Source organism: Phaethon aethereus (assembly GCF_964289735.1).
Source record: "Phaethon aethereus genome assembly, chromosome: 20".
Taxonomy (NCBI): domain Eukaryota; kingdom Metazoa; phylum Chordata; class Aves; order Phaethontiformes; family Phaethontidae; genus Phaethon; species Phaethon aethereus.
The window spans coordinates 4,131,629-4,144,895 of record NC_138596.1 but is presented as its reverse complement, the minus strand read 5'-3'; the positions used below and the strand labels follow the sequence as shown (position 1 = coordinate 4,144,895).

The 13,267-nt window shown below is 54.2% G+C and overlaps 1 protein-coding gene across 5 annotated transcripts in view; it reads left to right on the top strand.

Annotated features, from left to right (window-relative positions):
• Positions 1–13,267, top strand: part of ASTN2 (astrotactin 2) — a 358,363-nt gene that overhangs the window by 156,434 nt on the left and 188,662 nt on the right. For 4 of the 5 annotated variants that reach the window (XM_082009184.1, XM_082009183.1, XM_082009180.1 and 1 more), the window contains 3 exons: positions 562–646; positions 816–890; positions 1,291–1,428. In XM_082009184.1, the coding sequence (XP_081865310.1) occupies positions 562–646; positions 816–890; positions 1,291–1,428 (298 nt within the window). The remainder of the gene's footprint in view (positions 1–561; positions 647–815; positions 891–1,290; positions 1,429–13,267) is intronic. The other variant, XM_082009182.1, reaches the window with a different exon arrangement.

The following is a 13,267-nucleotide window of genomic DNA, read 5'->3' as shown; positions in this document are numbered from 1 at the left end:
AGGAGGGGTCGGGAGGGTCCCCCCGCCCGGGAGGTGCGTGGAGGTGGACGCTGGCTCTCCTCAAGCGAGGTCACGATCCCTGCTGAGGAATGAACCACTGGCCCCAGAGCAGCCCCTCTGCCAGGGCTGCGGGCAGGGCTCGGCAGGACAAGGGCAGGGCCCGGATCCACATGGGCACCTCTCTGTGGGGAGCCTGAGCCGTCCTTGGAGGCCACCAGACAGAGCTTGGCTGAGCTGGGGGAGCCGCAGGGCTGCACAGGACTACGGGTTAAGGACAGACCTTGTGCATCATGGAGTCCCATCCCCAGCTACAGTGGGAGTTACCTCACTTAACTCCCTCCAGAGGAACTACAGGTTTCTTGCAGCTTTCCCCATCTCCACATCTCGTCCTCTGCATCACCTGGAGGTTCCAGAAGAGTCCAAAGTGCTCCAGATCTATGGCAGGGACCAGGACTGGCCTCGAACGGGCAGAGATGGGTAGCAAGGAAATAGGGCCCCATGCCACGGTCGCTTATGTTCCTCGGGAGCAGTGAGGTCTTATCTTCCCCTCTTCTCTTTTAGGAGAGTGCAGCTGCCATGAAGGCTACGCCCCGGACCCCGTCCATCGCCACTTGTGTGTGCGCAGCGACTGGGGACACAGCGAAGGGTGAGTGGTGATATGATGGTGTGTTCGCTCTGTCCTGGCTCCCTCGTTGGCGAGGGGTCTGGTCTCCTTCCCACCAGCCATCGCCGGCACCACAGGGCCGGGACGGGGCTGTGCTGCTTTCCCTGCCGCCTGACGTGCCACAGCGGCTCTTTCCCTCTCTGCCTCCCAGGCCGTGGCCCTACACGACGCTTGAGCGGGGATATGACTTGGTCACAGGAGAGCAGGCGCCGGAGAAGATACTCAGGTGAGTCAAAGGAGTGTTCAGCTTGGACATTCGGGAGGCGGGTGACAGTGGAGACATCCCAGTGGATGCTACCTCTTGGTGACTCCCGGCTCCGTCAATGTTCTGCAGACAGGGAAGGGTTTCCCTCTCGTCCTCTCAGCCAGACCCAGCTCAGCAAAAGCCAGAACACTGTGCGCAGAAAGTCACCCTGGACCAAAAAGAAGAGCGTGATCACCCCCATGTCGCATCTCTAGCTGTTCCTCTCTCATTTGCTGGTGTTTGGCTTCCAGGACAAGACCAGATGACCAACTTATCCCATGGTGCCACCAGTGCTCTGATTTCCAGGTGGTGAGGTGCGACAGAGGGCCACCGTTCGCTGTGGATGCTGTGTTCCTATATGACATGTTTGTCCTTATTCCAGGTCCACCTATAGTTTGGGTCAAGGTTTGTGGCTGCCTGTCAGCAAGAGCTTCGTGGTGCCCCCCGTGGAGCTTTCCATCAATCCTCTCGCCAGCTGCAAGACAGATGTTCTGGTGACAGAAGATCCAGCAGATGTCAGGTAGGAAGCGGATTTCTCGTTTTCCTCATGCTTGAGTGACTATACTGCTCTTTAAATTGTTGTTGAGGATGCAGTAATTTCTGTGATGATAAGTTTGATTAATTTCCTTCCAATAAGAAATCTGATGTGATAGCTCCCCAGGCTTTTTTGGCCCTGATGGGTCTAGGCCAGACCTGTGTATACAGGTCTGAATTCTGCCAAATCCAGTCAGGTAAATTGGTATGAACCTGTGGCAAGGCAATTTTTGAGTGTCTTAAATCTAAGTTAGATTGTATAGCTTAAATGAATGCATTTACCGGTATGGAGGTGCTATCATCTTTCAGAAACTCATATGTATATCATGTTGACCCAGCCCTTGGTACTCTGCTGTGGTGCTCCTGAAGGGCCAAGGTCAGACTCTGGTGAAAGGCCATGTGGCTTGTCCAACTATTACACAATTAGAGTTTTTCTTTTCCTTCCCCGAGTTCAGTAAGTGCCTGGACGTTTCTATGGCTCCCTGATTTGGGCTAGCTTGTATCTTAACCGGCTCTCACTGGACTTGTGACAGTCTAGTTCAGAAGTGGGACCTGAGAGGGCATTGCAGGAAGAGATTCCCTGGTGGAAGGAGAAGCTGTTTGCTGGGAGAACAGGCTGAGGCTGGGCAAAGGGGGGTTCCTTGGAAAAGGAGCCAGGCAAAATGGTTGTCCTCTGTGCCCCAGCTGGAAAGGAAGCAGGAGCCTCTGCCTTGGAGGAGAGCGATGGTGGTGATTGTCCTCCTCTGCTAGGTTTACAAGGGTTTAACTGTTTAATTCCTAAGGTGTTTGGCTTGTGTTCCCCTCTCCCCCATTAAAATAAGATTCAGCATGTGACTGTCGGGTGCCAGGGAGACTCTGTGATCCCTCTTGCTCTCCCTTCTCCCATTGACATGATTTCCTCACCTGCAAATTCTTCTCTGTATTGTGAATCAGCTTCCTGTGCACAAGCAGGGTTCTTGTGTCTCCGAGCCCCTTCTGTCTTGTCTGTTCCCAGCATGATGGGATGGTGGATTTCCACTCTTCTGTCCCATCATCATGAGTCTTGGCAGGGCTATGCTTGGAGCAAGTGCCTGCAAAACCTATGGCAGAGCCAGGACTGGCATCCAAGAGGTCCTTACTTCCAGGTGTGGTTTTGTTGCTAATTAGTGCTTGTTCCCTTTCCTGCAAAAAGAAACTGGTGGTACATAACTATCACAATTTGACTCTCTTAGGAGCGTCATTTTTCTTGTCTGCAGAAGACGACTGCTTTTCATTTGAGAAGGTGAAGGGTCACTTTGTTGTATGTTAGCATTTTCCGAGCCAAAATGCCAGGAGAACGTTATTTCTTGTCTCCTGACATCTTTGTTAAAAGTACCTTAACGAAAGTAGAGGCTAGGAAGCTTGCTTTCTGCTCCAGTGCAGTATTTGTCTCCAGGCACTCATCCTTGTGGAAGAGACTCGGGATGGATGAACGCCAGGCAGGAGGAAGGGGACTTCTGGCAACGGAGGCTGTTGCTTGCTCCCCTCATAAATGAAACCTGAACTGAGAATTCCAGGTATAAATATTGGAGTGACCCAGGTAGAATAAGGGAGGCGAGTTTATGGCGCTTGTATCTTACATACAGGAGATGCTAAATTATTAAAACTTTAATAAACGCAATAATAAATATTTGATGTTGAATTATGGAAGGTTTCACAGATACAGTGAAAACCGAAAAGCGATCTATTATTTCTGCATTAGAACTTAAACTCTTCTCAAATGGGGATCAGGCTGCTAGCTCAGGGTCCCGAGCACCCTGGGGTGGGTGGAAACCAAGGTGATCCCACCTGAGCGGAGCATGATGGTGCAGAGGAGCTAACACTGGGGCTGTTCAGGTCCACTGCAGTCGGTGAGAAGGGATGTGGTTGTGTTTGGTGCTCATGGGCATCGCGTTGGCCTGTCCCTGAGAACTTCCTCTGAGGTTCTTGAGTGCTTTCACGCAACGAGAAAGGTACTTTTAGAGCTGTTTATCTTGCAGCCTCTTTACTTTGTCCCTCTGGACTGAGCCAACTGTTGGTAGCTTCTCAAGGGAGCAGTAATGCAGCAGTTTTGGTGGTTCTGATGTCTGCATGATGACCCGTAGTGTTGGACCTACCGTTGGAGGTGAACGTGCGCTGTCCCTTGTGTAGGTGTTCAAACGCAGCCATCCCTCTGCACGGGCAAGGACCTGTTCCCTGGGCTGTGGGACCGCGGTGGCACTGCTGTCCCTCCGTGCTGGCAGCTCCTGGTCCTGCAGCACTTGAGCTCTAATACAGTCACGTCCCCGTGCCGAGTAGCAGATCCTGGGCTATATTACACTAGCGGCAACACGGCCACGTCTCAGCACCTGGAGCGCCTCGTTCGCTGTCCTGTAAGGCTGTGACGGTAGCTCAGTGCTGTATTTCTTCCGTGTCTTTAATAACGAGCGTGCTGCATTCCTCCAGACCTTTCATTAGTCTGACACCTTTTGGCTCTGGGGTCACTTGTATTGAAGAGTTTAATGGAGGGAAATTGCAGAAAGCCTGGTTTGGAGAAACCAGGTGATGAAGTCTTTACAATGCCAAGGGTGAAAGGTTCAAACGTGGCCTTGTGTTTTTATGAAGATGCTCGAGGCTGCGGAAGGGACAGGTGGAGCTCTGCCTTTCAGCAGCTCTCCGGAGAAATGCTGACTCCCTGCTGCTCCTCCGCAGGGATGCTGCTCTCCGCGTGTTTCACCGCTGAGCGGTGCGGCAAGCTGTACGCAGTGCTTTGGTGGGTGGGAGCGAAGGGCCCGAGGCTCCTCTCGCTGCTGCAGCCAGGTCACTGGAGAAACTTCTGTAGACAGGAGCCAAAGGTCTACGTGCAAACATCCCACCGGGGACGATGCTCCCACGTGTGCCGGGGCATGAGGGGGGACAGGAGTTTGCGTGCAGAACTCAGTGGTGGAGGTTTTGGGGCTGTGCGTCATAAATAAAGCATGAAGGTGCTTGGAGTTAATGAAACTTATATGTGTGATTTATCAGTAACCGTATTGAGCATCTCCTCTTCGACCCCAGAGTCTGATCCTCCACACGAGGATGACGTCGGTCACACGTCTGGGATCGTGGTAGCCATGCTAACGGTGATGTCTTTGTTCATACGAGGTCGGCAGCAGTGCTCCGGGGCTCTCTCCACGCTGGGAAGCCTCTGGCTTGGGCTGGAGGCCAGGTCCCGGGCTGGAGGCCGGGTCCTGGGCTGGGCAGGCTGTCCCAGCGGCACATCCCCTGCCAGGACAAGGAATACCTCCCAGTCCCACCTTGTCTCGCTTGTTTTCAAGACCCCTCTTTGCTCCTTCTCCCCATTGCTCCCATCCCTCTCTCTTATCTGTATTTCTCCCATAACCTGGTGGTAAACACAGTAGTCCATATTATTTTTAAACAAATTTAATCCTTCCACTGGCCTTCCCTGGACACCTTGCTGTCTCTTTTTGGCCCTTTAGGAGGTACCGCTTGTCCTGTGAGACCAGGAATCGCTATAATTGCGGCAGCGTACACTGCTCTGCATCGCCGTCACGCGCAGGACCCCACGCCCGCAGCCCTGGGTCCCACCACCGAGCATCCGGGTCCCACCACCGACCATCCCTGCGGGGGAAAATAAAAGCATCCCCATGGGGGATGATAAAAGCATCCCTTGGGGCACGGCTGGCTGGGGGGGAATGAAGAGGGGAGATAACCCGGGGGGCAGAGCGCGGCGCTGGCAAACACCTGGTGGCCCTGGTTCACCGTGCCACCCGCTCTGCAGAAAAGGTGATAATTTTGGGTGAGCGGCTATAAATCCAAGGCGCGAGCCTCAGCTGCCGCCTGACGTGACATATAGCTCTATCGTTATGGCAACCATAGAAACAAATAAAAGCCTTGCCTTCGCTTGACAAGCCTTTGAGATGTCCTGATGGAGAGACAAGTGTTCGGTGCCAGAATGAATTCTCTTGAACTCACTGTCAATTCATCTTCGTTTTGCTCCCAAGTGAGCCCCTTTGCTCTCTGAATTCTTTGCCAAAGTACAATCAACTGGATTTTTTTTTTTATTTGTTTGTTATTTTATTTTCAGTGCTCTCGGCGGCAGAGAGCTCTGCTCCCCAGCTCTGCACCCGCGTGTGTCCCGTCTCGTGTCGAGGACGGGAGCTGGGCTTTTGCTCCCTGCCCTTGGCTCAGCCCCGCTGTGCCCCTGCGACACCACCGCTGCCCCAGGCTTACAGGGGTTTTGTGGTGATTTTTGAAGGGTTTTTGCAGTGATTTGGGCACTCATGATTTCGCAAGTTGGTGCCGAGCACTGCGGCGTGAGGCTGTCTGGGAGCAGAGGAGGATGAAAAGCAAAGTGGATGAGAAAGGCAAAGGGAGTCTGGGCCAGGAGAGGGGAAACGGCTTTGCCGTGGCTGCGCTGTCGCAGCAGCAGCGGAGCTCATCTGCCCTGTGCCGTAGCCTCGTGCCTTTTCTGCGGGAGCACAGGCAAATGGGTGCTGCTGCAGGCAAGCATCACTGAGGCTCAGGAGCTGGGCTGGGCCAGTCCCTGTGGGCAGTATGCTGGTGCGTTACAGGCAGGAGCAGGCAGAGAGCACCCTGCCAGCTCTTCTTGCCATTTGGTGCAGAAGATGCTGTGGGAACTTCGTCTTTTTTTCCTCCTTTTCTGTCTCCTGCCCTCCTGGGACAGAGCGGGCTGTGTATTTCTGGATGCTCGATGCTGGAGGCACCCTCGGCCAGGAGGTCGGGGGAGAAGGGAAACCCCGTTTCTGGGGTGTTCCCAGCAGGGACCCAGGGAGCTGCCTGCAGAGGCTCTTGTTCCACTGGTGCCAGTAAAGCGGCCGTGAGCAGCTCTCAGCCGGCGCCTGTGATGAATGGATGGCTTCACATGATGGAGCAAATTGATCATTGCATCACCAGGCACAACTTACTCATTTCTGCAAAGAGGGCAATTCATTATTGTGCACATCACAGAGACACCATCATTCCTGCAGATAACGTCCCCACCGCTCGGCCCTGGGCTTCTTATCGCCCCAACACGCCATCGTCTCACAAAAAGGGGTGGAGAAGCAGCTTGCAGTGCTTAACACGGGGATAAAGGCAGCCTTTGGCCTCATCCTGTGGAGGGAAAGGACAGATGCTTTACAGAGAGGCAGCCATGAGCCTCAGCCCTGCATCTGTCAACTTAGCATCATCCTGGCTGCTTACCGGGATTTTTCCTGCTCCCTGCCTCCCGCTTTGATTTATGAGAGCAGGTTAGAAGAGTCAGGTACGTCTCACTTGGCTACGGGGTGACTAAATGGAGACATAACCCTGCGGCAGCCACCGAAGGGAGTGAGCAGCAAAAGGAGAGGAGATACAGGAGTGGTGAGATGGGGAAATAGGAGCAGAGAAAAAAGGGGGGAAAAGAACCCTCAAAACTCAAGCTGAAATCACCCAGGGAGTATCTGGGGTAGGTAAGAATTGAAATGTGGGTCACCCAGCACCTCTGGGAGGGTGCAGGGACCTCAGTGCCGTCAGCGTGTCTCTTCCTGATCCGTCACCATCTTTCATGTCCAGCAGCAGAGGGACATTTCAGCCCTCCCTCTTCAGAAGGATTCTTTTCATAATCCCTGCTATGGTAATGCTGAGTTTCACTCTCTGTGCTCTAGTCCTTTGTGTGAAGCCAGTGTGCTTCTGAGGTCTTGATGCTGGGCCATAAAACTGCACAGAAAATGATCAAACCTCTTAGGGGTAGTGGATGTAAATTTGGACCTGGCTTGTAGGCAAATCCATCGTAGGGAGCACCAGCACCAGCTACAAGTTTGGCAGCTGTGTGATGGCTGTTCCTATCATCCATGGAGCCGCAGAGCCCAGGAGGGAAAAACAACCCAACGAGCAAACCGGTTTTCTTTATATATTTATTGACACAATTAAAAAACTCTGACACCCGCCAAATATGCAGGTGCTGTCTCACACCCAGAATGATTCCTTTTAATGTACCTGGGATCTCCCATCACAGAGCAGGGTTTGCGCTGGGGGCAGATCTGCTGCTGTTAGCTGTGTGTCCGTCCATCCAGCCGCCCGGAGCAGGTTCCGTAGTGGAGCAGGATCCTGCCAGCACCGAGACGAGCGGCGGGTACAGAGAGTTTGGGGCGGGGGGCAGGAGCTCTGAAACACTGTGCTGATGCGTGTGCTTAGCAGAAAGGGTGATGCAAGGTGGCAAAATCAGACGTTGGGTTTCTTCAATGAAAGGAGTTCTCCCGTTCCTGTTTGATGGTGTTATTTGTTTTTATGTCCCTGCTTTTTCTTTCTGTTAAACATCAGCCGGAGCATGCTTTGTAGCTGCCTGTTCGAAGTGCAGCCCCATCTCTGTTTATACAGCCTGTCTGTACTATTTTCCCGAGTTACGTCCCCCCTCTGAGCTTTATTACCGTTGCCTTTGTGTCTGCCTCCCGCCTGTGAAGGGGACTCGGAGCTTTGCAGGTGGGATTGGGACCAGACGGTTCATCCCCTGGCCCAGGCAGGGGCGGCTGTGTGGCAGCAGCGTGGTGCTGGGACGGTGGGGACCTGTGCCAGGCGTGGGACAGGGAACCTCTGCTCTCCTCTTCCTCCTCTCCTCTTCCTCCTGTGCTGGAGAGGGAGCTGCGGTGCTTTCGGAAAGGGCCAGGTCGCTGGGGATGGACGCAGCGGTGCCAGGCCGGTGCTGCAGGGATGGTTCGTAGTGCAGAGTACTTGGGGTCAGCTCTGCCCTCTCCCATTTCAGAGCAAGCCAACCCGCATTGCCTTCACCCGGTGCCAGCGGCTGGGAGCCGCGCTCGCGGGTCGCTGGGGACGGGAGAGGGACAGCGGAGGCACGAGGACAGTGGTGGTGGCAGGAGGGACTGGATTTCCTGGGCGCCTGGGGAAGGGTGCTCTGATGCTCTGCCCTCTCTCCCAGGGCTTTCCTCAGCAACTTTGTCCTTAAGGCTCCGCGATGCTCCAGGGTGGGGTGGGACGATGACCCCAGTCCTGTCCGGCTGCACAGCTCTCCGTCAGCTTAGCTGTGTCACCGGGGTTGTGGTCCTGGGTGGGGCAGTGACACTGGGAATGGGCTGATACCTTTTCTTCAGCTATTTCTTAATGCAGCTTACAGGAAGGAGTTGGCACCATCCACCAACCAGTTCTGACGAGATTTCAGTTGCCTTAAACTTGCCCAATGCAGACCGTGTCTGCTCCTCCCTTCTCGTTTTTATCTCCCGTAACTACCGTGGGATCACTTCATCCAAAGGACAAAACTAATAAAACTCATCTGAGCCGAAATATTCCTGGGAGCACGCCAGGGACCTGCGACAGGCTCCACAGCCGGCGTGGGGAGGAGAAATCATCTCAGTGGCAACGACAGGAACGGAGGTGGACAGGAACAGGGGAGCTTTGTCCTTCTGCTTTAAGGGCACCACGAGAAGACACTGTCCCTTGCAGGCTTGGAAAAGGACTCTTGCAGAAGATGGACCCCTAGGCTTATTTTTATGGGAGTTTTTTCATTCCTGAGAGGAAGGGGAGATGCACATGTTGCTGCAGAGGAACATTGTTCTCGCCGTGGAGGGACAAGGGAAGGCAGCTCTGTGCAAAGCAGACACAACCGAGGGGCAAGCTCCTGTTCAGCTTTCGCCCTGGGGCAGGCAGCAACTTCGCAGGCAACGCGGCTGCCGAACCTGGCAGCGTGGGCAGCTGGGGCTGGGCACGGGGGCAACCGCAGTCCCGGCCAGCGAACCGGGACGGCCGTGTGCTCCAAAGACAAATGAAGTTAATTAATTTCAGTTCCTGCTCCTAAGCAGCTGGGGCTGGGGTGATGATTCCATTGGTTCCGCTGGACTTGGTTCGGTTCCCCGCTGTCACGGGGGTCACTTGCTGTCCCCAGGGGATTTTCTCTGCTCTGGGATGTCACCCAGCTCTCAGGGTGATTTATTAGGGCAAAATGCCCTCCATTCCTCCCACCAGCCCCTGGGCAGCCGAGGGAGCCAGGAGCACAGCACTTTCCAGGCAGCTCAAATGAACTTCACTCGTGCCGTGCTGGTCCTTCTCACTCCGTGCAGTTTCCAGGTGCAGGAGAGATGCTCTGCAGGCTCTCCCTGGCCCCATGACCTCCGCGCAAAGGAGCAAAACCAGCTCAGAATGAGGTTAGAAGCGCCAAAAAGCTCGACGCATGATTTAGAGACAGTGTCAGCGTTGCACAGAACAGGGAGGGTGCGCCGTGTCTGGCGGTGCCCGTTGGCCCAGCAAACCCTTCCGTGCTTTGCCGCAGCTGGCTGGCGGGACCGCAGCCGGACCGGACCGTGCATCAGCTGCAAGTGGCCTGCCCTCTGCCTCTGCTCTGCCCGCGTTTTGCTTCATTGCCCCTTTTTGTCCGTTTATTTGCTGCTTTCTGATCTTGTCCTTTTCTGGTTTAGATGTTTATAAGTACCTGTCAGGTCTTTCTCTGGTCTCCCCAAATCTGGCTGCTGGCTAGAGGGTGAAAAGCAAAAGCTTTCTCAACTTCCTCCTGCTGCTATGTGATTAAAGCTGGGAGGTCTGGTGGGCAGCGATGCCTTTCTGGGCACTACTCTGGAGTGTGTTAAGCAGAATATTGTTTCGAGGGACTAAATCAAAGAGCGGTGCAAAGCTGGAGAGGTTTAGAAGTAGGGCTGGGGAGCGAGCAGGGGGGAAAAAATCGAGAAAATTAGGTGAAACCTTGCGAAAAAATAATCCCATCTTGGGAATTGCCCTGCTTTCACTGCCTGAAGAATTACTGTGCCATAATCAATTCAGCTCTAGACATTTCCTGCGGTGTTTTTGATCTAATGAGGTGCTGTTGGCTGCAACCAAGTGCCTTTTATCATAACGCAGATGGGTGCAGTTAGGGACCCGCTGCTGCGCCGTGCTGCAGGCTGCGCCGCGCTCGGGGCCGGGCTCCGGCGGGGCTGAGCAGAGCTGGCCATGGCCGGAGCGGAGGCAGGGGAGGCAGCGCTGGGAGGGAGGGATGGGGATGAGGGTGTTGATGGACCACAAGGTCTGTATATAATTTATCTAGCGCGAGTTTCTCCTCATCAGAGGAAACGAAAGCGGCTGGTATTGAGCAGGCTTTGGAGGGGGGGCGCGTGGCGGCGTGAGGAGCCCCCAGTTGCATCTAGGGCATGTTCAGATCTGCTGGCACTGCGCTGGACGGGCTTTGGGGTGGGAACATATTCATATTCTCCTGCAAACAGGAGGTCCAGGCATTGCACGCCGGGCTTTGCCACGTGGCCAGGTCGTTCGGTGCCGGGCGATGTTGTTTCACCTTGTATGTAAGGCCAAACCAGCTCAGGGTGGGGTAGGGTCCTCCGATGCTGCGCACCGCCCTGACTGGTGGCTCTGCCGCGCGCTGTCCCCGTCACTGCCTCGCCACGTCCATCGCCGCCCTGCCCTGCCGTGGGGCTCTCTCCCAGCAGCAGCTCCTCGGGAGCCGCGCTGAACCCAGCAACACACAATTAACCACCAGCTAATGCTTCCCCACTACTGCGGAGGGCTTAAAATGACATAAATGAAGAAGCTGAGAATTAAGGCAGGATACTGTGTAAATATGCACTGAGCTTTTGCAGGGAGAAATCTCTTTATTCAGTTCAGTACACAATTCTCTTTTTTTTTTTTTTTTTAAAAATCGGTGCGTCTCTGACACAGATGGGCCAGAGCTGGAGAGGTTGGCTCTGAAATGTGGGTCCTCTAGATTTGGACCCAGGTTGGGGCCATAGCTGAGTAGTTTATAAAGGGTTGATGATCAAGTTGTGGGTGGTTTAATGAAGGGCTCCTCGACTGGTAGAGTCCAAGAGGTGAATACGTTGCTTATAACCATCCATACCAGACATGAGCTATATGTCTAACAGGTCCCTGATGTGTGTTAGGGCTCATCTACCCGAGTAAACGCCGTGGAGCAGCTATTCTGCACTACCTCCCCAGGGGGGTGCCCTGAAAACCCTGTGGGAACGGATGGAGTTAACCCACCACAAGGCTCTTGATCTCAGTCCCAATTTTATTCCGTATGTGCCCATGCTGACAGCCCGTAATCTGCCTTTATTAACCCTTTATTAACTCAAAGTCTGCCCTTGTTTTGAAGCGTGACCTTGAAGCTTGACAGCACCGAGGCTGTTTTCCCAGGCATTAGTGTCTGCAGAGGCTGAGTGCCGTTGGGGCAAGGCTGGGCAGCGCTGCCTCTTGCCTGCAAGCGTCGTCCTGCCGCTGCCGACCCGGCTCACAGCCCGGCCGTGCCCGAGGTACCTGCATAGGGGCTTGGTAGGCGTTGAGTGGTGGTACCTGGTATCCTCCTCTTGTTCCATGGCGAAGGTTTCCTTCAGGGAAGCTGTGGGTTTCTGCTTGCCTCCTGCCCACAGCCAGGCTTCCTTGGTGGCATTTGACCTGTAAATTGGTAATTGGCTTCCATTTGGGTCCAAAGGACATGGGCTGTTGTCAATGACTGTTGAGGCCTCTTAGACCTGCTCCAGGTAGTTGGGATGGGCACCCCTGCAAGCCAAGACGGATGGACTATTCCAGCTTATCCATTTCCTTAGTTCTTTCTTCTGCCCTTTCTGAATAGGTGGCTCATGTTCCCCAGTCCTGCAGGGAGCTTTTGATAGCTCCAGTTATCAACCTGCATCTCCCTGTGGGAGAGGAGACCTGGGGGAGACAGGGAGTCGTACTCCGTTTATTTGAGCCAAGAAGCCAGTGCTAGGTGTGTTAGGAGACCTGGCTTCTTCTTGCCCTTCCAGGAGCTTCTCAAGGACTTAAGGTAGGAGCAGATCATCCCTACCTGATGTGACCGTAGGCAAACCTGAGCCCACCTTTTCCACCCTCCTGCCGGCGTGGTGGGAGCTAGGTCCAGGTGAAGGAGCGCTCCTGGGTTTGTGTTAGGTGGACTTGGTGCCAGATCACTGTGATGACATGGGGGATTTTTGGCATGAAAGCCATAACTTGTGCCCAAACATAGCTGATACATGAGGAGGAGGAGAGTCAAGAATGGCTGCCATTGACCTGAAGGGCTTTTTGTGGCATCTCATTTGGAGCTCAGTGAGAGTTACAGGCTCTCTCTTTCCTGATAAAAGCAGGATATGCTGCATCACTGCCAGTCATTATAAATGGAAACCTCTGTTATTGAAGCCTGGTTTATGAAAAAGGAAAAAACCAGAGCTTTTAGACTGAGCCTGAAAAACTTCACTGCGGTAAAAATAGCGCCTGGCTTGCTTATAAAGCACAAGTGGGCAGCAGATGGGCTCGGAAAAAGCAGGGGTGACGGGGTGGGGGGACACTGCCTGTATTTGAGGACCAGCCATGCTCACCTGCTGCCTGGCTCCGCGGTGGGAAAGAAACCACAATAATTCCTCCTGTCGCCTTGCCTGGCCTCGAGAGGGGACAAGAAGCAGGTAGGATCGAGTGCAGATCTGGCGAGCGGTGCAGGAAGAAGCCCCAGCTGTTTTGTGCCTTTTGGATTCATCAGCTGGGGCTTTGCAGGGATTTAAGGGAGCATGAAAAGATTTCCTGCTAAACATCTGGCTCCCTGGTATTTTGGCAGCCTGCTCGGAGAGCACCACGTGTGCTCAGGTTGCAGGCGGAGCTGGGGAGGTGGCAGCAGCTTTGTGGGGATGGTGGTCCTGACCCCACCACCGCTTCCAGTGCGGATGGGCGGCTGTTCCTGCGGAGGCTGTTGTCCTCTGTCTGTCCCTGTCTCTTGGTGTCATTCCAGCTGTGCAGCTGTGGGTGACAGGACATGCAGAGAATTGGGAGCATCCCCACAGATGCTCCAACCCTCCCTTTCTCCCCAGGCAGACGGAGGGTGTTCCCAGGGTAGCCCAAAATCGTCTCATTTTTGGGGAGCGTGTGGGTTTGGC